The 22,141-nt window shown below is 42.5% G+C and overlaps 1 protein-coding gene across 4 annotated transcripts in view; it reads right to left on the reverse strand.

The window, feature by feature from the left end:
• CADM1 (cell adhesion molecule 1) overlaps positions 1–22,141 on the reverse strand; it is a 247,056-nt gene that overhangs the window by 45,369 nt on the left and 179,546 nt on the right. For all 4 annotated transcript variants that reach the window (XM_073585186.1, XM_073585185.1, XM_073585184.1 and 1 more), the window contains exons 6-7: positions 12,898–12,994; positions 5,820–5,992 (exon numbers count right to left, since the gene is read on the reverse strand). In XM_073585186.1, coding sequence (XP_073441287.1) covers positions 5,820–5,992; positions 12,898–12,994 — 270 coding nt within the window. The remainder of the gene's footprint in view (positions 1–5,819; positions 5,993–12,897; positions 12,995–22,141) is intronic.

Consider the following 22,141-nt stretch of genomic DNA (forward strand, 5'->3'; position numbering starts at 1 on the left):
CTGTTTGATGGACTCTAGTCATTTTACAACTGAAGATAAACCTTTTAAACCCTAAAACTATGACCCAAAGCTTCATTTTATGATATGGGTATTTTGCCGCTATAACCATGAGTGTATTAGAGGCATACGCTAGGCATAGCCGCGCTCATCTGTGCGTTCAATGCTTTCCAGGAGATAGAATAAACAATAAGGTATTAAATTGGGGAGCACTTTCATGTTTCTGCCACCACCTGGTAATGAGTCACGGTTCCCCAGGCCCTGATGAAAGAGATGCAGAGAAGTAATCTGGCTTTGAACTTGCGAGGAAGGTAGGGCGAACGGGGAGAGCCGCGCGTGTACACTGCGCGCGATAGGAAACGTTAGCAGGATGTCAGCATCCAATCACAGGCACATCTGGAAGTCCCTTTATCTCTCCCAGAGCCGGCCTGTCTGTAATTAATACATCAAACCCTTAATTACAGGCAGTACTTTTATGAGTGTTCGGGGAATATGGCTGCAGAATGGTGTCACTGTCAAGATGACAAAGACAAATAGAAGACAAAGTGACAGCTTAATGTGGCGCCGAGTCTCGGCTCCGGTGTGTGGTAGAACTATATTCATACATGTCATTGTTCCCTAAAAGTGTAGAAAGGGAAAACCACCACTCGCAAATTTTATCGATCAAGACCTGTCAACGAGTGGGAACTTACAGGTGACAAATGTTAAACTCATACATTACTCATCTATATAGTTAATTCTGGTATACTTTGACACTTCACTCACTTTACATATGTTTCTAAAGTTAATAAAAAGTTGCATTAAGTTTTTCATACAGTTTGGCCACTATGTGTCACTGATTATTTGCAGATTTTTATTATTTTTTTTAGTGAATGAAATGATTATGTAAACTAGACCCCATCCATCAAAAAGACCCCAATCTGGAGAGTCGCTATAATTCCGTTATATCCCGCTTTGCTCCTGAGAGACCATAAAATAGTCTTACAATATCCAAGGTGCTGAGTCTTGATAGACCCAGTTTACCTACAATAGTGATACATGTCTGTATTTAGGGTTAAAGTCAAGTACGGTACGGTACTTCTGGTGGCAGCTTTAGTTATGGAGGGCAAATGATATCCAAAAAATGTTTATATGGGACTGTTTAAGGGATAAATGCTAACGTACAATGCAGATACTCAACGCTACAATTATTATAACATATGTCAAAATAAGTTCTTAAAAGAGGCTGTCTAGGGATGTGGATACTGATGGCATATTTTTAGAATGCGTCACTAACATTTAAAAAAAAAAAAAAAAAAAAAAAGAAAATGGTGGTGGCATGATACTCAGCACTCACACCATTTACCGAATGGGAGGAGACACAGATTAGATATTAGAAAAAACTTTTTGACAGTTAGAGTGATCAATGAGTGGAACAAGCTGCCACGAGAAGTGGTGAGTTCTCCTTCAATGGAAGTCTTCAAACAGAGGCTGGACAGACATCTGACTGGGATGATTTAGCGAATCCTGATTTGGGCAGGGGGTTGGACCAGATGGCCCAGGAGGTCCCTTCCAACTCTACGATTCTATGATTCTACCGTATTTTTCGCTTCATAAGATGCACCTGATTATAAGACACACACCCAAATTTGGTGAAGAAAAAAGGAAAAAAAATTTTTTTTATGTTAAATGGAGGTGTGTCTTATAATGCCAGTGTTCATCTTTCAAATCATATACCGTATATGTCCCTCATCCTGGTATCTATACAGTATAAGCCCCCCATCCTGGCATATGGCCCCCTTATGCTGGCACATAGCCCCGCCATCCCATCCTGGATATGGCCCCCCATCCTGGATATGGCCCCCCGGTCACTATATGCCCCCCTTCTGGCACTCACATGGCCCGCCTTCCTCTATATGCCTCCCTGCTGGTATGCACACGACCCCCCGTCCCCATATTCCCCCCTGCTGGCATGCACACGGCCCCCACGTCCCTATATTCCCCCCTCCTGGCACACCTTGTCCCCCCATCCCTATATTCCCCCTTGCTGGCACATATGGCCCCCCGTCCCTATATTCCCCCTTGCTGGCACACATTGCCCCCCCCCGTCCCTATATTCCTCCTGCTGTCACATGGCCCCCGTACCTATATTCCCCCCTGCTGGCATGCACACGGCCCCCGGTCCCTATATTCCCCCATGCTGGTAAGCACGATAATATAACAAACAGTTAACTCACCTTCCGATGATGGCTCCTGCTCCCAGCTCCCCTGTGGCTCTTCCTGTGCCGACATCCTCCTCCTGCGAGAGCGAACGGCAGCAGCTGCTCATTCAGGCAGTTCATTGTAGCTTTAGGACCTTCCGTCACGTGACCAATAGGACCTGCGGTCACGTGACTGAATGAGCAGCTGCTGCTGCGCACCCTCCCAGGAGTAGGATGTCGGCACAGACACAGGAAGAGCCACAGGGAAGTTGGGAGCAGGAGCCATCATCGGAAGGTGAATATAGTGATGGGGCCGGGGGGTGGGAGAGTGCAGGCACATGTAATATGCACCACTCCCCTGTCTACCAACTCGGCGCTGCTTCAGCACCAAGGTGATGGACAGTGGGTGCAGTGAATATTACATGAGCCTAATGAGTGGGAGCACGTGACCACCTGCTGTCTCTGCAGCCAACCCACCCCAGCCCCCTGATACCATGCCAGAGCCGCACCCCCCCCTCTATAGCACAGCAGCACACAGATTCGGATTATAAGACGCACCCCCACTCTCCCCCAAAATTTGGGGGAACAAAAGTGCGTCTTATAAGCCGAAAAATACGGTATCTTTTTGCAGGGCCTAGAGCGTTAAGTACACAGTGTACAGAGCCAGAACAGCCGGCATACAACACAGTGGTCATTCTCCGGTACTGCTGCAGCTCAGATGAGAGAAAACCACTTTAACACTAGTCTTTTCCCGGTCACTGAATCAGAATGGCATACTTGCCAACGATCTTGATTTTGCAAGGACAATCCCAGAACTTGACCCCCAAAAAAGATGGGGTTTACAAACCCCTCACCACCAATACCCCAAAGCTGCTGGTTTGGGGGTGATCTGAGGTGTGCCTAAGGTGTGAGGTATCTGTTTTGGGAATGATCTTGGGTGTTCCTTAATTTTTCAGAAATTTGTATTAGATATTTTGCTAAGTATTGATAAGCAAAAAAGTCACTTAAGAATAATCACTAATGTTAGAGAAGTATCTCCAGCAGCTACGGGAAAAGACAGGACCTCATCAAGCGGTGAAACAAAGGAGCTGCGCTGCCACTCCATCATCCATGCTGCCTAAAGACTTCGCTTGTCTTCAATAAGTAGTACTTGGGAATAGCAAGTTGGCCATTTACACTGTAGAGTGGACCTGATGACTCCTGAATGGAGCAAAGTGCCCACAGACCACTACGTCTTCTAAGATCATGATACACAAAAGAAAGTGGTTTACGTAGGGCTCGCGGTTACATCAGAAGATCATAAACAATGAAGGACATAATTTATAATCAAGTCCAGTTCTGTTCATAAAATCAGTATTTTGTGAGGTTCTGATGCACCAGCACACCCACCACAAGCTGCAGCCCTATCTCCATGTTGGGAAGATGCCCACAAGTGAGAGAAGAGTAAAGAATAAGGCCGATTTCACACATTCATTCAGGTCTCCTGAACTTAGGTCAGGAAATTTAGTCCTTAATGTTAAGGATCGTGTCCAAGGCATCAATTTTGTTTTTTTGGTTTTTTTTTCACTAAACCCACCCTTTCTGTGGTCCAGTTCTTGAAACTGTCTTGGCAAAATCAAGTTCAGGTCAGAAGCCCTGTGGACAGTCTGTCTGTCAAAGTCCATACTTGGACTGTTATTTTATGACTACTGCCTCATTCACACTTCAGTATTTGATTTTTGAAGAAGCTCCTCTGGAACAAATATGGTGTAGACATTTGCTTGGCTTAAAAAAATGGAGTGAAAAATGTTTAACAGAGCCTGAAGTGTGGGGAGATTACAGCACAGAATAATGCCTCTACCGCAGTAAAAATGGCACACCAGTTGCAGTAATATTTGGGCTTCCACACAATAGGGGTCTTTCTTCTTCTCTACTGTCTCTCAAATGGTTTATTTAGCCAAGTTTTATTCAATTATGAAGAATAAGCCTACACAGATTGGCAGCATTCGGTGTCTACTGTGCATAGGGAGAAAATTGCCAATTGGTGTTGGGGGGGGCGAGTTATACAGAGATCATGAATATGGAGGATTACATGCTAATAAAACAATGATTTTATCAAAACTACAGCAAGAAGCTCAGTAAGTGACATTTCTGGATTCAGGGTCTCTGCCCCTACATTATGGTGCTGTCAGGTTAAGTAGCATAAATCCATTTGTATTTGTGGCTGAAAATTTTTTTTGCTATTGAGTTTTGTTAAAAATTTTGGACCATTTGTCTTCTACAGCAACTATGTATAACAGTACATAGCAAAATGATTTATCAGTGAATCAGAGCTCGATCTATTCTTCAACTTTATCTCTCTTCTCCTGAATGATCTTCTTAAGCAGACTTATTATTGGAACTTTGTGGTGGTCATAAATCAACAGATGATGATTCACGAGAAGAGAAATAAGGGTTACAAGACGAGCTCCCTGATGGGATGCATAGGTAGACCATCCTGCAGTCTGCTTTGCACGATTATGGGTAGAGGCTGTAGAAGATAAAAACTGTCCAAAATGTTTTAATGACTAAATATGCATAAAATAAAATGCTCTCCCAAGAGGTCTGCATTTTTTCAGAAGTAATTAAAAGACAATTCACGTGTCAGTATGTACAGATTACATGTATAGGCTCCGCACCATCACCGCTGCAGTTACAGGACATTTGCCGTCACTACTTAGCGGTAATTGGGAGAAATTACGTCTTTTCCTTTAGACAATTCGAGACTAGATTGTTTAACAATTAAAGGAAATCTGTAACCAGTTTTTCTGCTATGTAATCTGAGAGCAGCATGATGTAGGGACACTGATACCAGTGATATTTCACATACTTGGCTGCTTGCTGCACTTTCAAGGAAATCCCTGTTTTCTCTGCTGCGGATCTACCAATTCTCAATGCGGAGCTCTGTATAAGCCCGTCCACAGCAGTGATTGGCAGATTTCTGTGTACACTGGCAGAAAGCTGCCAATTAGTGGTGGGGGCATGGTTTGACTACATGGCAAAGGACAACTAGTCCAGTAGTGATAATCTCCTGCTGATAAAACACTGATTGCATTGAAACTACAAATAGCAACCCCCCCTAAGTGACACGTTGATAAAATTAGTCTCTCTGCCTCTACATCATGCTGCTTTCATATTCAATAGCAAAAACCTGCAGTCAGATTCCCTTTAAGCAAAATATGACGACTCCAGAGGATTTTATTTACTGGTGATTATTTTTTGCATTATTTTAGGGATCCATTTACATTGCGGTATTTTGTTTACGGTTTCATATGCCTGATTCTTTTCAATTGTGAATAAATTAGAGGACAGAAGGTTTCTTGATTATTCTTCAGAGGGATACATACCTGCATTTTGGAAAAAAATATGCTAATGAAACATGGAAAAAAACCACACGGAAAAGGCAAAAATAACTGCAGATATTAAAAACAGATTATTGTACTATCTGGAGTTTCTCACTAGTGCAGACAGTATATGGGATGTAGTCCATAGTGACCATTCAAAATTGTGCTCGATTTTGCCAAAAAAATTTTACAAAAATTTTTCTACTCTACTTTTTACACCGAGATTGAAGAACAGACTTTACTGTATTAAGTGTTACGCTACTGAGACTCTGGTACTTACCATACACATAGAGCGTGTAATCGGCCGATGAGCTGCCCACGCTGTTGGAGGCCTCGCACCTGTACGTGCCATTATCTGTCTTGTTCAGGCTGCTGAAGTAAAGCTTTTCGTCCTCAATGAGGACATGCTCGGGAAGTTCATCGTCTACTCGCACCCACGTGACTTTTCCTGGTCTGCAAAGACAAGACATCGAGGTGAGATTTCCGCTCGCTGGGGAAAAATTACTCTAGGATTATATGGCTGACAAACGACGATCACCCATAGAACACATTTAGCTGTATGTGAGAAAATCATCCACAGGGATCTGCTGCTCGAAACATGGAATAGATCCTTAGTAACTCTACAAGCGCATGCAACAAGAATTACTCAACATTCTTTATGATCAGTGTTACAGGAAAAGGATGACATTTGCATACAAATCTCAAGTAGTTAGGGGAGAAAGTATGTAAAGTCTCTGGAGGGGAGAGAAAACTGCCACAGAAAAGGAGGCAATCATATGAAGAAATAAGAGCAAGATAGAAGCTGTGCTGATACAGTGCCTTTCAAAAGTATTCGGCCCCCTGGAACTTTTCAACCTTTTCCCACATATCATGCTTCAAACATAGATACCAAATGTAAATTTTTGGTGAAGAATCAACAAGTGGAACACAATTGTGAAGTTGAACGAAATGTATTAGTTATTTTAAATTGTTGTGGAAATTCAAAAACTGAAAAGTGGGGCGTGCAATATTATTCAGCCCCTTTACTTTCAGTGCAGCAAACTCACTCCAGAAGTTCATTGTGGATCTCTGAATGATCCAATGTTGTCCTCAATGACTAATGATGATAAATATAATCCACCTGTGTGTAATCAAGTCTCCGTATAAATGCATCTGCTCTGTGATAGTCTCAGGGTTCTGTTTGAAGCACAGCCGGCATTTGTGCACAATGCCGGTTCGAAACGCGTAGGCTTTTACTACTCTTCAGAATGTCTTGATTTGTTCTAATGTTTCTATGATTTTCATTTGGATTTTTCAATAAAAGTTTTTGTTTTTATTTGTACTTGGAAATCTAGAGCTGGATTTTCACCAACTTTCCCAGTCCCATCCATTCCTTCCCAACTGGCAGTTTTCATCCGAGCACTTCCGATGGATCTAACTAAACATTTGAGATGTGAGCTGAAAAGCATACGTTTTTTCTATATGTGGTCAGTTATCTTAAATTAGATTAAACTGAGTCAGCATGGGTTTGTAACTGATAAGTCATGTCAGACTAACTTAATTTCCTTCTATGACGGAATCACTGATTGGGTGGATCAAGGAAATGCTGTAGATATAGTATATCTTGACTTCAGCAAAGCATTTGACAAAGTCTCTCATACAATCCTTATTGAAAAAATGACTAAGTATGGAATGGACAAGGCAACTGTTAGGTGGATTCATAACTGGCTTAGTGATCGGACCCAAAGAGTGGTCGTAAATGGCTGCACATCCAGTTGGAAGAATGTCTCAAGTGGGGTACCACAGGGCTCTGTCCTGGGCCCTGTATTGTTCAACATCTTTATCAACGATTTAGATGAAGGAATTGAGGGTAAACTGATTAAATTTGCTGATGACACAAAGCTAGGAGGGATAGCTAATACTAGAGAGGAGAGAGAGATGATTCAAAAAGATTTAAATAAACTGGAGAAGTGGGCAGCAACTAACAGAATGGTTTTTAACAGGGAGAAATGCAAAGTACTACATCTGGGCAATAAAAATGAAAAAAGCATATATAGAATGGGAGGAATAGGGCTAAGTGACAGCACATGTGAAAAAGACTTGGGTATACTAATAGATCACAGACTGAATATGAGTCAACAGTGTGATGCAGCAGCAAAAAAGGCAAATGCAATTCTAGGATGTATTAACAGAAGCATACAGTCTAGATCACGTGAAGTCATTATTTCCCTCTACTCCTCTTTGGTCAGACCTCATCTGGAATATTGTGTCCAGTTTTGGGCACCACATTTTAAAAAAGACATCAACAAACTGGAGCAAGTTCAGAAAAGAGCGACCAGAATGGTGACCGGTCTGCAAACCCTGTCTTATGAGGAAAGGTTGCAGGATTTGGGAATGTTTAGTTTGCAAAAGAGAAGACTGAGAGGAGACTTAATAGCTGTCTACAAATATCTAAAGGGCTGTCACATTGTAGAAGGATCAACTTTATTCTCATTTGCACAAGGAAAGACTAGAAGCAATGGGATGAAACTGAATGGGAAGAGACACAGATTAGATATTAGAAAAAACTTTTTGACAGTTAGAGTGATCAATGAGTGGAACAGGCTGCCACGAGAAGTGGTGAGTTCTCCTTCAATGGAAGTCTTCAAACAGAGGCTGGACAGACATCTGACTGGGATGATTTAGCGAATCCTGCTTTGAGCAGGGGGTTGGACCAGATGGCCCAGGAGGTCCCTTCCAACTCTATGATTCTATGATCTGCATGCCCATCCTTTATCTACACTCGCCATGGTCAATCAAGTGGTTGACGTTTATATTATTGGCTTTTTTTTACCATCATTAGAGATGAAGAAGCCATCCTTCATCGGTCATTACCATAATGGACAGCTTACTATGCAACGTATATTAGTCCTTCCATCTCCGAACGATAGAAACACACATTTGCAAAAATAATGGAAGCAAACTTTAATTGAAATACGTTCCATTTAGGCATGTTAGACAGCGACGTTAATTAAAACAAAGTAGTTGTTGTCAAGTCTTTCTATTCCATCTGTATGCGTCTACATTAACATTCATAGGGAGGAAAATATAAAACCCTGTACTACATGCCAGTGCCACATCGTCATTGTCACTGCCAATGTCGCACCTCGCTCAATGTCACTCACACCGTATCAGTGTCACAACCGACGGGTGCAATCAATTATTTAATGTCAATGACTTATAAATAGATGGAAAGGCCAGATATAAACCAGCACTAAATATCAAGCAATGGCAGCTACTTTATAATATCTGCTGCAGACTTTTTATCATGTAGTAATGTGAGGTTTTAGATATTATATATTATCATTTCTATAATATTGGGATAGATTTACTATGTCAGTAGCAGCCCGAGTTTGGATGATGAACATATACCACACCTGAAGTGGATGACTCATTGTGAAAGTTTATGGAGACCATCAAGGCGTAAATATCACTCTACATCTGTGCAAAGAACATTGAGTCAATATAACTCTACATATATATGTTGAACATTGAATCAAAGTTGCCATACATGTTTATGGAAAACAATATGACAATGCTGTTCTACACATTGTGGTGTAGTGACCACTGTGTCCGCTAGGAGGCGCTGTGTGGGTGTCCCAGGACGGACGGATAGCTATGTCCAGAGTGGTAACAGGAGCAGGGTGCTAAAGGATCTTTATGTATCCCAAGGTGGGTGGCCTTGGGATGAAGGTTTGATTATGTGATGATCAGCAGAGCTGATCTTTCGTGCCAATGTGTTAGTGAAAAGCCTTCAGGTGATTGGTGAGACGGGTGGGATCTATCACCTACAAACCCACCTAGGGGCGGGTGTCTAGAACGCCATAGTAAAGTGTATGTGTGTGAATGCTTGTAGGACCTGTGATGAGGTCATAGCCATGTGATCCGGGTGGGCTTGGCTACAGACCATATAAGGTGGCCAGGGTAGGTCACATGAGTGAATGCTTGCACCCAATTGGTCTGTATGGAAGGTCTCGTGCAGGGAGATGTGTCTGTTTTCCTGAGTGCACGTGTGTATCATGGCTGCACGTGTCTGATAGTTCCCAGGAGGGTTAATGAACGTCTGCACTGAGAAGCAACCATGAGGTAACCCTGACAGGGGATATAACGGTGAGGCTAGAGAGCCTGTGTACCGGAGATAAAGCCTGTGTGAGCACGGGGTTAACAGAGCAGAGCTCTGTCATGGACGCTATGCTGATTTGATATGAACTTTCTGTTGCTGTTCATGGTTTATGATGCCTAATAAACCGCATGGACTGTTGCCGAGTTATATGAGAAATCCGTGCCGGAGCTGGTTATTTGGCTGCCTAGCGAGTGTCCCCTAACTTAATGACAAGAGCTACCTTACAACATCTAAGGAGTCAATGCTGCCATACAGTCATCTATGAAGAACATCAACGATCAGGTGCTCTAGATGTCTATGAAGAACATCAAGGACCAAGTGCTCTAGATGTCTATGGAGAACGTCAATGATCAGGTGCTCTATATGTCTATGGAGAACATCAATAAGTCGATGATGTTCTTCACGTTTACGGAATACATCAATGAGTCAATGCTGTTCCAAATGTCTATGAGGAACATCAACAAATCATTGCTGCTCTACATGTCTACGGAGCAGGACTGTAGAGGCTGTGTCCATTTTGGTGGAGTCAGAATAAAATATATAATACATTGGGTACAGTAGTTCAATGCAGTATATGCTATAAATGTTTTCATAAGAATTTGGGAAGTTATGAAATGTCTTATAAATGTCTGTTCTGCTTCTGATCCAAGTTTTTGGTTGAGAGGAATTTGTGCTGAACTTAAGTACATACTCAGCAGTGAGCAAAAGTTGTGGAGTCAGAGTCGGGAGTCAGGGAAATTGAGGAGTCAGAGGTTTGGCTTACCGACTCCCCAGCCCTGCTACGGAGATCACCAATGAGTCAATGATGTTTTTCACATCTATTGTTATAATCAATAAGTCAAAGATTCTCTTTACTTATCTGGAGAACATCAACAAGTCAATGCTGCTATAAAATGCCTATGAAGAACGTCAACGAGTCACTGTTGCTCTACATGTCAATGGAAAACTTAACAGGCTTGTCCACTACTAGGACAACCCTTTCTCGGTCGAAATGTTTGGCCCAGCTAAAATACAAACGCTTAAACTCGCCTCCTGTGCCGACACTGTTAAGGTGGTGTCTGCATTAGTGGTTCTGGTGTTCTCGTGCGGTTGCATGCCACCTGGTGCCTGGTACTCAATCAGCGCTGGCAACAGTGCCTTCTGTCGAATTAAACATGAAGAGGAAGTCCGGGCTTCAGCTGATCTACGACTTCCTACTGACGTTCAATTTATACAAAGGCGGGGACAGTGACGCCAGTGCTGATTAGGAAGCCAGGCACGTGTCATGCAACTGTACAAAAGTTGCAGGACCACAAGTGCCGACACCGCTGGAATGGAACCGGCACAGGAGGCGAATATAGGTTTTTTTTATTATATCAGGGTCAAACATTTAGAAATAGAATGGCTTGTCCTAGTAGTGGACAACCCCTTTAAAAGAATTGATGTTGCTCTTCATGGCTATGGAGAACATTAAGTCAATATCGCTCTACATATTTATGTAGAAAATTTAATCATTGTTGCTCTACAGGTCTATGAAAAACAATTATATACGTATATGTCTGTAGAGAACATCAATGAGTCAAATCTGCCCCAAATGTCTATGAGGAACATCAAGTTATTGCTGGTCTACAGAGATCGAGTCAATGGTGTTCTTCACGTCTATTGAGCTTATCAATGAGTCAATGATGTTCTTTACATGTATGGAGAATATCAACAAGTCAATGCTGCTATAAATGCCTATGAAGCACATCAAAACCACTATATGTCTAAGGAGAACATAGAGTCAAAGTAGAATTTCAAAGAGTTGATGTTGCTTTACATGGCTATGAGGATCATCATCAAGTCAATGTCGCTCTACATATCTGTGTAGAACATTGAATCAATGTTGCTTTACACATCTATGGAAAACATCAACATGTCTATATTTTAAGGTGAACATCAACGAGTCAATGCCGCTGTATGTGTATGTGGAGAATATCAATGAGTCAATTTCGCCATATATATACAAAAATAATTTCAAAGAGTCAATGTTACTGTATATATCTAGGAACATCATCAATGAGTCAGTTATGTTCTATGTGTCTATCAATACTGATACACATGGCTAAGAAGAACACCAACCCCACCATGTCTATGGAGAACATGAACGAGTCAATATCGCCATACATGTCTGTAAAAAGATATCCAAGACACAACAATTCTTGATGTTTACACACAGGTTTACGGGTTTCTTGATTGGACACCAGATGATCTGTCCTTACAACAGGGACAAAACCGGGACAGGCACCTCTAGGCGCTCCAAAATAGAAAAAAAAAAGCTGTTTTGTAAAAGCCAGTCTAATGCTTGCCATTTCTACCCATTATTTTTCTTTTCTTAATCATTTGCTACTCTGCGGAGGAGACAAAAAATAGACATACGCCAAACACATCTATTTGTCAAATCCCCACACTTTAACAAGCTAGCTATCTATAATTAGTATCTTATCTGTAAATCTGAGGAAACAGCACAGGATTTTAACGAGAATGGACAGATTCTTGTCTTTTTTGTCAACTAATCATGAAAAGATAATGCATTAACTCTAGATATTTCTATATTGTATTCACTTAAATTTCAAGCCTAAAGAAATCAGAATTCGCATCATGTCTGTTGAAGATCTTGCTGCCTCATTTCCAACAACAAATTAAAACCGCTTTTGATGCACATAACAGGCTAATATGTCCAGGAACTATCCAGACACTCATGAGAGGTTTCTCTTCATTCTGCCAGCGTCATAGGAGCTGGGACTTACTTCAACACACTTACGAGCATCACCCCCCACCATTGTCTAATGCATGCCTGCCCTGATCTAAAGAACCTCCTTTCTTACACCTATAGGCAGACAAAGTAAAAGCCGAGAGAAAAAGTCCTTCAGTCACTTCCTGAAAAGAGACAAAATCTCACCCACACTTCTAAATGTACAAGGATCACTTCAATAGAGATAGGTTTTTGGGGTACATTTTCTGACTTTCCCACTGAGCCCTCACATGGAGATTTTCACAACTTCTACTGACTGTTGACAAGATGTTCTTTGCCCCAAAAGCTTGGGATATTTCAGCAGTTGAACTACCAGAAAATAGATATTTTGATTTAGGTTTAACATGTAATAATTGGCATTTTTTGGGAAAAACCTCTGAAGATTTAGAATTAGGCTTAGTTGTCCACTAATTAACAAATTATTTCTCCCAGCTTACGCATTACCTGGGTTTACCAACTGTTCGACATGTTAACTCCAGAGGTTCTCCTTCCCTGGTAAGACCCAGTGGATAAACCACTGATACCATCACCACTGGTTTATCTAGAAAACAAAGAGGAAAAAGAAAAGATCGTTAGTAACAGAATCAGCATATAAAAGCATGTTGGCTCTTCTATGCTCTAGTGAGGGAAGGACCCAGCAAGGATCTTCTCTGAATCATCATGGACCTGGACTAATAGTAAGGATGGTTTTACAAAAATTGCACAGTACTCAAACGGTTATGGAAAACTGTTGCACTATCGAATTTAAAACCTGGTTTTATGAATTAATTTCCTATGTTAATTTCACTTCAAAATTTTGCGGTAATTGTCACCATTCATATCAGTCCATACCCCCACCGAGGCTCACCATCAACTTATATCAGTCACATGTGATGATGAATTTCATTGGAAGCGAATTAACTTTTTGACTGTAGGATCTAAGGGGTAAGGCTGGGGTCACACTGTGTTATGGCAGTCCATTAATGCCGCCATAGACCCTCCATTATGTGGCGCATCGCGACGCATGCCGTAAAGCGGCATACGTTCGTAACGTGCCGTTATTCACTGATGGAGCCTCGGACGCGGCCTGCAGCTTCTGAGGCTCCATCAGTGCTAGCGGTATAGCCCAACGCATATCGCGTTATGCTAACGCAGCCCGTCAACGCTATGCGTTGAACGGGCTGTGTTAACGCTATGTGAATCAGGCCTTACGTTTCTCGTCGTGGAGAGTGACAAGCCAAGCCTGGCATGTCAGAGTGAGGAGACTTATAAGCCATGCATGCTCCTCTGTTACATTACATATGCAAATTGTTTCCTCAGAGAGCCACCTATGGTAAGGGCTGATCCTACAAGTCAATATCGACTTTTTAACGAGCCTTTCAATATGACTTGGGATAAAAGCCAGACCAATATCTCAATTTGCACACATTATGCTTTGGAGTGTTGCCCCTCATTAATGCAAAATATGAGATCTGATTTGGCTAGGCGAGAGGCTCCTGACTGGGATCTAAGAGGTAAAGTTTCTCCTTGTGGAGAGTAACAAGCCAAGCCTGGCATGTCAGAGTTAGGAGACTTATAAGCCATGCATGTTCCTGTAGGATTTAAGTGGAGTACTAAGATAATGCGAACACAAGCCCAGGAAAAACAGGGAGACCCCTGAGGAAGCTGATCAAATTCAGCGATACATGATGGGACTTGTGTTACTTTCTTAATTGCTGTTGGTTTTAGACATTAAATGGGGAATTAGTTTCTAGTTGTTCGCTTTATCTTATGCTAAAATGAAATTCTCTAGGCCTTTTTTTTGCTATTTTAATTGTTTTTAATGTGTTGTTTCTTTGATCAGTTTGCTTTGATTGTATAATAAAAGAATCCAGTACAAACTTATTACCCTCACCCACAAAGCTCTCCACGGCTCAGCACCACCCTACATCTCCTCCCTCGTTTCAGTCTACCACCCCACTCATGCCCTCCGCTCTGCTGATGACTTGAGGTTAGCATCCTCAATAATCAGAACCTCCCACTCCCGTCTACAAGACTTTACACGTGCTGCGCCAATTCTTTGGAATGCACTTCTCAGGTCAATACGATTAGTCCCCAATCCCGACAATTTTAAGCGTGCCCTAAAAACGCATTTATTCAGACTGGCCTACCACCTCAACACATTAACCTAACTATCCCTGTGTGGCACAGTCAAAAGTTTTACCATAACCAGGTTCCCCGCATCATGTTCCCACATGCTTTATGCATCTATCAGCCCTCCGTGTCTGTACTGTTACACACTTAACATTATGGCTGGTCCAAACAATCAGAGCAATTGTTACCACCCACCTTTCGTGTCTCCCTTTTTTCCTCAGACTGTAAGCTTGCGAGCAGGGCCCTCATTCCTCTTGGTATCTGTTATGATCTATGTGATTGTTATGCTGTAATGTCTATATCGTCAGTACATGTCCCCTCTTAAATGTAAAGTGCTGCGGAATGTCGGCGCTATAGAAATAAAATTATTTATTAGTTAATTTTTGGATGTGCCAGGATTTTTGTGGGTGTATCTGTCTTTCTTCCAAGCACAGGAAGAAAAAAACGCATTGAAGATGTTGCTTTTGGTCAGATATGGACCCTAGTGCGTTAAGAGAACAAAGCTAATCCATGACCCAAAGTTGTGTATCCTATCATTTACTTACTGTATTCGAAATTACTATTCTTTTTGACTATCCATTAACACTTTTTTTCTTCCTTGCCTAGATTGATTTCAGACGCCCGCTTAGCCAAGCTGCATATGGGTGCATCAGATATCAATGTTGAGCCTTCAATGAAAAAAGGAATAATATTTTTCTTTTCTCATGAAAGTTAGGAGAAATTTATTAAACCTTTTTAGTTATACTTTATATCTTAATGCTGCAATTATGGAGATGATCTTCACAGTACCACCCACTAAAGAAGGTATTGACCAGGACTGAAGAATGTTGAACTTTGTAAACAGTAAATCAGAGAAACTACCAAGGGAGCTCAAGCCGATGTCCCGGGGAGCGTACTGGTGTACGAAAAGAAGGAAATTGAGCAGCAGCAGGCTAAGAAAATGACAGGGTATGATGGAAGAATTTAAGAAGGTCACGAAAGTTGGTAGAAGGAATGGAGAAGATAAATGCTAACAAGGATGACGAATCTCAAGAACAGAGGGAAAAATGAACAACTTCCATGCAATGAAAGTCGAGGAACTGAAAAAGGAAAAGAAAGGTGGAAGGAAGGGCAAGGAGCAAGGTCGGACCACCTAGTCATAACTATAGTATGTTATATAGAGTAGATGCAGTTATCGTGGACCCCGACGGTGTCAAGACCTGTGATATATAGTCAGAGCCAAGTTATCCAACATGAGGGTCTCGGCATGCGAGACAACGTGAAGAGAGAGGGCTGAGAGGCATAAAAGCCGGTCAGATTTATATCTCGTCAACATGAAATCTATTTCTGCAGAGCAAGTTTCACACTTGAAGCAGCCCGGGCTGAAGGAAACTCATTTGCCTTCATGCTGAGGTGAAGCTACAGATCTGCACCATGTTCCACACTGATACATCTGTCCGAGTGTCATATATAACGGAGAGTGTGTGTGCGCCAGGCCAGTAATGGGTTGCTCTCAGCTTGGGTGCACAGTGCAGTACACGAGGGAGGGGACAACATAGGAGAAGAGCAGAGCTCAGGAGCTTCATGCGCACAAGTCCTCCATGGTGATAGATCAGTGTTTTAACAGCCATAGCTGTCCCTGCTTGACCTTGAGAAGCAGTGGCAAAGACGTAGAGCAACAAGGGACTGTGCGGAAAGGGAGGTGAGGTCATATAAACACTGATGAGGAGCATATACGCGGGAGGATTACAGAAGAATGCACTACATCTAATATTTACCCAGGACAATGCTTTCTACAAGAGAAGTTATTAAAAATAGTTCTTTAAACTTTTCTATAGTGCTCTTCACACCACGGACAATTTCTGCTTTTTCTCTTTTTATTTTTCCTTTCAGTTTTTTTTTTGTGTGACGAGTGGTAACTTTGAATTACACCATTCATTTTACAATACAATGCACAGAAAACAGGACAAAAGCACTGATTCTGGAGATTTTTTTTTTTAAAAAAATCTTTAATTGTTTTTACCGCACCGGATAATACTACGTTTTTGATAGATCGGGCCTTTACAGAGCAATAATTGCAAATATTCTAATCAGCAAAATCGAGGGCGCTTAAAACTTTTAGATTTTTTTTATTCTTTAAGTACAGTAGTTTTTTATTCCTCTTCGGTTATTTGAACCTATGATCGTCTGATCGCCTGTTTTAAGTAATGCAATAACAGAATATTGCAGTATATAATGAAAATGATGGTCTTTATAAAGCATAACCCATGGCTGTGTTTCACGGGAGTACCAAAAAGGGCATTGCCAGGGGCTTTCAGTAGACTACCCATTGGCACTATTCAAATGCCATTGCCAGAGATTAAGGGTGTGTGCACACGCAGCGGTTTTGGCCCTGCGGATCCACAGCAGTTTCTGCTGCGGTGTACAGTACCATAATATCCTATGGGAAATGGAAATCCGCAGAAAGAATTGACATGTAAATTCTTTGTGTGGATTCCGCTGCGGTTTACCATCTCCTCCACTGTAGAGGTGATAAACCACAGGGCAAAACCGCAGGCTAATCCGCAGATAAACCGCAGGTCTTTTGACCTGCGGATTTACCTGCGGATTTTGCAAAATCAATCCGCAGCAGAATCCACAGCGTGTGCACACACCCTTAGTGTGGCATTTAATGTGTTAAACAACCACGATCGGCAGTAAGTGGGCCTACTGTTAGAGACAGATGCTGACCGTGTAACACAGCCAAATCCTGAGCCCGCTCCATACACCCGCACCAAATAAGTGACACTAGTATGTCATATCAAGAAGGACCTGTCCAAAATCCAAAGAATTAAGTGACAAGTGGGTGTTACCAGTTGTGGGACTGTCCTTACACAGACACTGTCCAATCAGTGCTGACTATAGTAACACGCCCATATTGGTAACATGGGGAAACAGTAGGGCACAAATTATTGTATTTTAAGGAGAAATAATAAAGGAACAACGCAACACAAAGTTCTAGGAGATGCTCAAATGGTTATTTTTAGGAAGAATCAAACTATTTGCTAAAACAGAGATGTCTAGAGTGGTCCTCAATAAAGTGGATGTCCCACAATTTGTATTCATCACTGATCTTGTGGAAGTGTACAATTCTTGGCCCCTCCACCAATCCCAAGGAACGGATCAGAGGTTGTGCACACGATGAAAACCCTTTTGTTCGCGTCACCGTTCTTGTTCAGATTCCTCAGTCCCAAGGACAATAAATGTAGGGGCAATGGGCATGTATTCAAATTGGTGACACCAGATCCTTTTTCTGAAGATCAGTGGTTTCCCTGACCTCTATATACAAGACCAGTCACAAACAAAAAAAGAAATGAGGATGTGAAACAATTAGTCCATTCCAGGTGATTGATGGAAGTCCCACCACCGAGATCTCATAACTACAACGTTTCTCCCAGATTCTGGAGATCAGTCATAAATTATTGCAAAACAAATCTATTTAACTCAGGGGTAATTAAGTGCATTCTTATTACCGTATATAAAGTTTTCTTTTCTGTTATTTATGCCTTTATGAACGTTGAACCTCCAGGGCAGGGTGATGCCACTATGATAGTTGCAGCAGAACATATGTGTGGTGTTAGGGCTTGTGATTTTCCTTTTCATCCGGTGTAAAAGGAGTCTTGTCACATTGAGATGTGCTGCGGTGGATTAATTCCACTACCACTACTCTGTGTGCTAGCACCTTTGACATGAAGGGCAGGAGAAAGGCCGGAGACATCAGGAGCCAAGGAAGTCTTATTATCGGATGAAGCTTCATCTCTTTGATCTAAATCTGGCTTTTGGTGGCTGAAGCTAAAGGTAGAAATGCATTATTAAAGTTAACGAGCTCCCGCAAAATGTTAATGGACATTAAGTTTGAATAAATGAATTACACATTAAGAGTCGCTGGAAATTCCACTACCTGCCAATTTAAAAAGATCAGATCATTTCTGTTTGCCAATTACGGAGACATTACTTCACAATACTTTCAATTTAGGTGCATTATTGAGGATGGAATAAGCATTTCTGAGATGTACAAGGAAAAGGAGAGCAAAATAACCTTAAAAAAAAAAAATGGACCGATGAGGGAAATTTCGTTTTGCAGACATTTTACATGATGACATGTTCTAGGTCTTAGGCTATTTTCTAAAAATAAGCAAACTTAAGATTTCAAGTCAGTTGGACACGAAGCTAGATAACTGGCATATGCTCTTCTTCTGATTAGCTGGCCTTATGCAATGTCACCATTTTGGTGTGGAGCATACACGACGTTGCACCATGTCATCTACTCAAAGGTTAGGGGGCAGTCCATAGGATTACTGTCCGGCGGCCACAGAATACTGATGTGACCACTGGACCAGGGTCCTGAAATCGATTTGCTCATCTTTATGTTCACTGCAAGGGGGGGGGTAGATTCTCTGAAAAATCCACCTAAGGCTATGTGCACACACTGCAGATTCACCTGCGGTTTTGCTGCGGTTTGGCCTGTGGTTTTGCCCTGCAGTTTCACACCTCTACTATGATAAATGTGTGAAACCACAGCAGAATCCGCAGAAACAATTGACATGCTGCGGAAAAAAACCCGAAGCTTTTCCACAGGTAAAAAACCGCAGCGTGAGCACTGCGGTTTTGAAAACCCTTAGGCTAACATGGTAAAGTACCATGTCTGCAGAACTGCTGTAGTTCTGCAGGGCCAAAACCGCAGCAGAACCGCAGCAAAAAACGCAGCGTGTGCACATGGCCTAAAAGAATGTTTAGAAAAACATTTCTACTCATTTTATGGGAAATCCACATTGCTGCTATTAAAACGCTTGTTTTTTTCCTGAAGCACTGTTGCGAATAGCCTGGCAGATACAAAATAATACACATTGCATCTTTCAAGGGAATCTTGATGCGACTTTTTTTTTGCAGACTTTGGATTTGCAAACTAGAGAAAAAAAAAATCCTCTGTCAAAACTGTTCCAGGGAAAAAAAAAATATCCATGCGTACATAACTGTTAGGGCCCCATCACACATAGCGACGCACCAGCGATCACGACAACGATATGACCTTGTCAGGATCGCTGCTGTGTCACTACATGATCACTGGCAAACAGGCAGCTTCACCAGCGATCAGCACCAGGGACATGAGGGTAACAAGCGACGCACGTCGCTTAGTTACCCGCTGTGTATGTTAGAAACCAGCGCGTTGGTGCAGGGAGATGGTAAACAAGGTAAACATCGGGTTTATAAGTGCCGTGATACCCGGCAGGGGGGCCGGTCGCTGATAAGTGTCACACACAGCGATCTCGCTGGTGAGATCGCTATTGCGTCACAAAATTTGTGACTCAGCAGCGATCTTGCTAGCGAGATCGCTGTGTGTGATGGGGGCTTTACAAAAACTTTCCAAAAATATGAGCATTGCCTAAAGTGTTTTCCGCTTGAAAAACTTTTGAGTCTGAATGGCTCATAAAACAGCATGAACATAGCCACAGGGTAGAGCACTGTAGTGGGGGTGACGACCACCCCTATATGCAGGAGTGAATGGGTGCATGACTCTGCAGGTAACATCAGTGTGTTGCACACTGGAGCACTCATAGGCCCCCGCAGGTGGCAGTTTCTACCATTAGTCTAAGCAAGTTTGTCCACACACACACATCTTGCAGTATTACCAAAGTAAAATTTCTCTTCCATTTTTATTTTTTTTGTAGAGACTGCGAAACAGACAACAAGACATACAGACTTGGTGATTTCCAGAATAAGGCGACATGTTCTATGCCTGCTTGGATTATTTTTGCTTTGATTTCCTCTGGATTCTCATAATCCTCTCCTGGACGTCTGCAACGACTGATGCTGCTGAACACATCGCTATTATTTTTGCCATCATCCATGGATAATATGTTAGATGCCACTTCCACACCATGTTTTTTTGATTATTATTACATCAGAATGGTTTGCACATCTCCTAGCAGAACAATCGTGTGTTTCTGTGAATGATCCTGTGTGTACATTGACCTCCGATATCACAATATGCCATGTTAGGGAAACACACACCACTGGTACAATGAAAACTGACCTCTGGTTGCCATGGCACAATGAAAGCCAACGTCTGGTTGCCATGGCACAATGAAAGCCAACCTCTGGTTGCCATGGCACAATGAAAGCCAACCTCTGGTTGCCATGGCACAATGAAAGCCAACCTCTGGTTGCCATGGCACAATGAAAGCCAACCTCTGGTTGCCATGGCACAATGAAAGCCAACCTCTGGTTGCCATGGCACAATGAAAGCCAACCTCTGGTTGCCATGGCACAATGAAAGCCAACCTCTGGTTGCCATGGCACAATGAAAGCCAACCTCTGGTTGCCATGGCACAATGAAAGCTAACCTCTGGTTGCCATGGCACAATGAAAGCTAACCTCTGGTTGCCATGGCACAATGAAAGCTAACCTCTGGTTGCCATGGCACAATGAAAGCTAACCTCTGGTTGCCATGGCACAATGAAAGCTAACCTCTGGTTGCCATGGCACAATGAAAGCTAACCTCTGGTTGCCATGGCACAATGAAAGCTAACCTCTGGTTGCCATGGCACAATGAAAGCCAACCTCTGGTTGCCATGGCACAATGAAAGCCAACCTCTGGTTGCCATGGCACAATGAAAGCCAACCTCTGGTTGCCATGGCACAATGAAAGCCAACCTCTGGTTGCCATGGCACAATGAAAGCCAACCTCTGGTTGCCATGGCACAATGAAAGCCAACCTCTGGTTGCCATGGCACAATGAAAGCTAACCTCTGGTTGCCATGGCACAATGAAAGCTAACCTCTGGTTGCCATGGCACAATGAAAGCTAACCTCTGGTTGCCATGGCACAATGAAAGCTAACCTCTGGTTGCCATGGCACAATGAAAGCTAACCTCTGGTTGCCATGGCACAATGAAAGCTAACCTCTGGTTGCCATGGCACAATGAAAGCTAACCTCTGGTTGCCATGGCACAATGAAAGCTAACCTCTGGTTGCCATGGCACAATGAAAGCTAACCTCTGGTTGCCATGGCACAATGAAAGCTAACCTCTGGTTGCCATGGCACAATGAAAGCCAACGTCTGGTTGCCATGGCACAATGAAAGCCAACGTCTGGTTGCCATGGCACAATGAAAGCTAATCTCTGGTTGCCATGGCACAATGAAAGCTAACCTCTGGTTGCCATGGCACAATGAAAGCTAACCTCTGGTTGCCATGGCACAATGAAAGCTAACCTCTGGTTGCCATGGCACAATGAAAGCTAACCTCTGGTTGCCATGGCACAATGAAAGCTAACCTCTGGTTGCCATGGCACAATGAAAGCCAACCTCTGGTTGCCATGGCACAATGAAAGCTAACCTCTGGTTGCCATGGCACAATGAAAGCTAACCTCTGGTTGCCATGGCACAATGAAAGCTAACCTCTGGTTGCCATGGCACAATGAAAGCTAACCTCTGGTTGCCATGGCACAATGAAAGCTAACCTCTGGTTGCCATGGCACAATGAAAGCTAACCTCTGGTTGCCATGGCACAATGAAAGCTGACCTCTGGTTGCCATGGCACAATGAAAGCTGACCTCTG

Source organism: Dendrobates tinctorius, unplaced genomic scaffold, assembly GCF_039654945.1.
Source record: "Dendrobates tinctorius isolate UK_male_01 unplaced genomic scaffold, ASM3965494v1 ptg000086l, whole genome shotgun sequence".
Classification (NCBI taxonomy): Eukaryota; Metazoa; Chordata; class Amphibia; order Anura; family Dendrobatidae; genus Dendrobates; species Dendrobates tinctorius.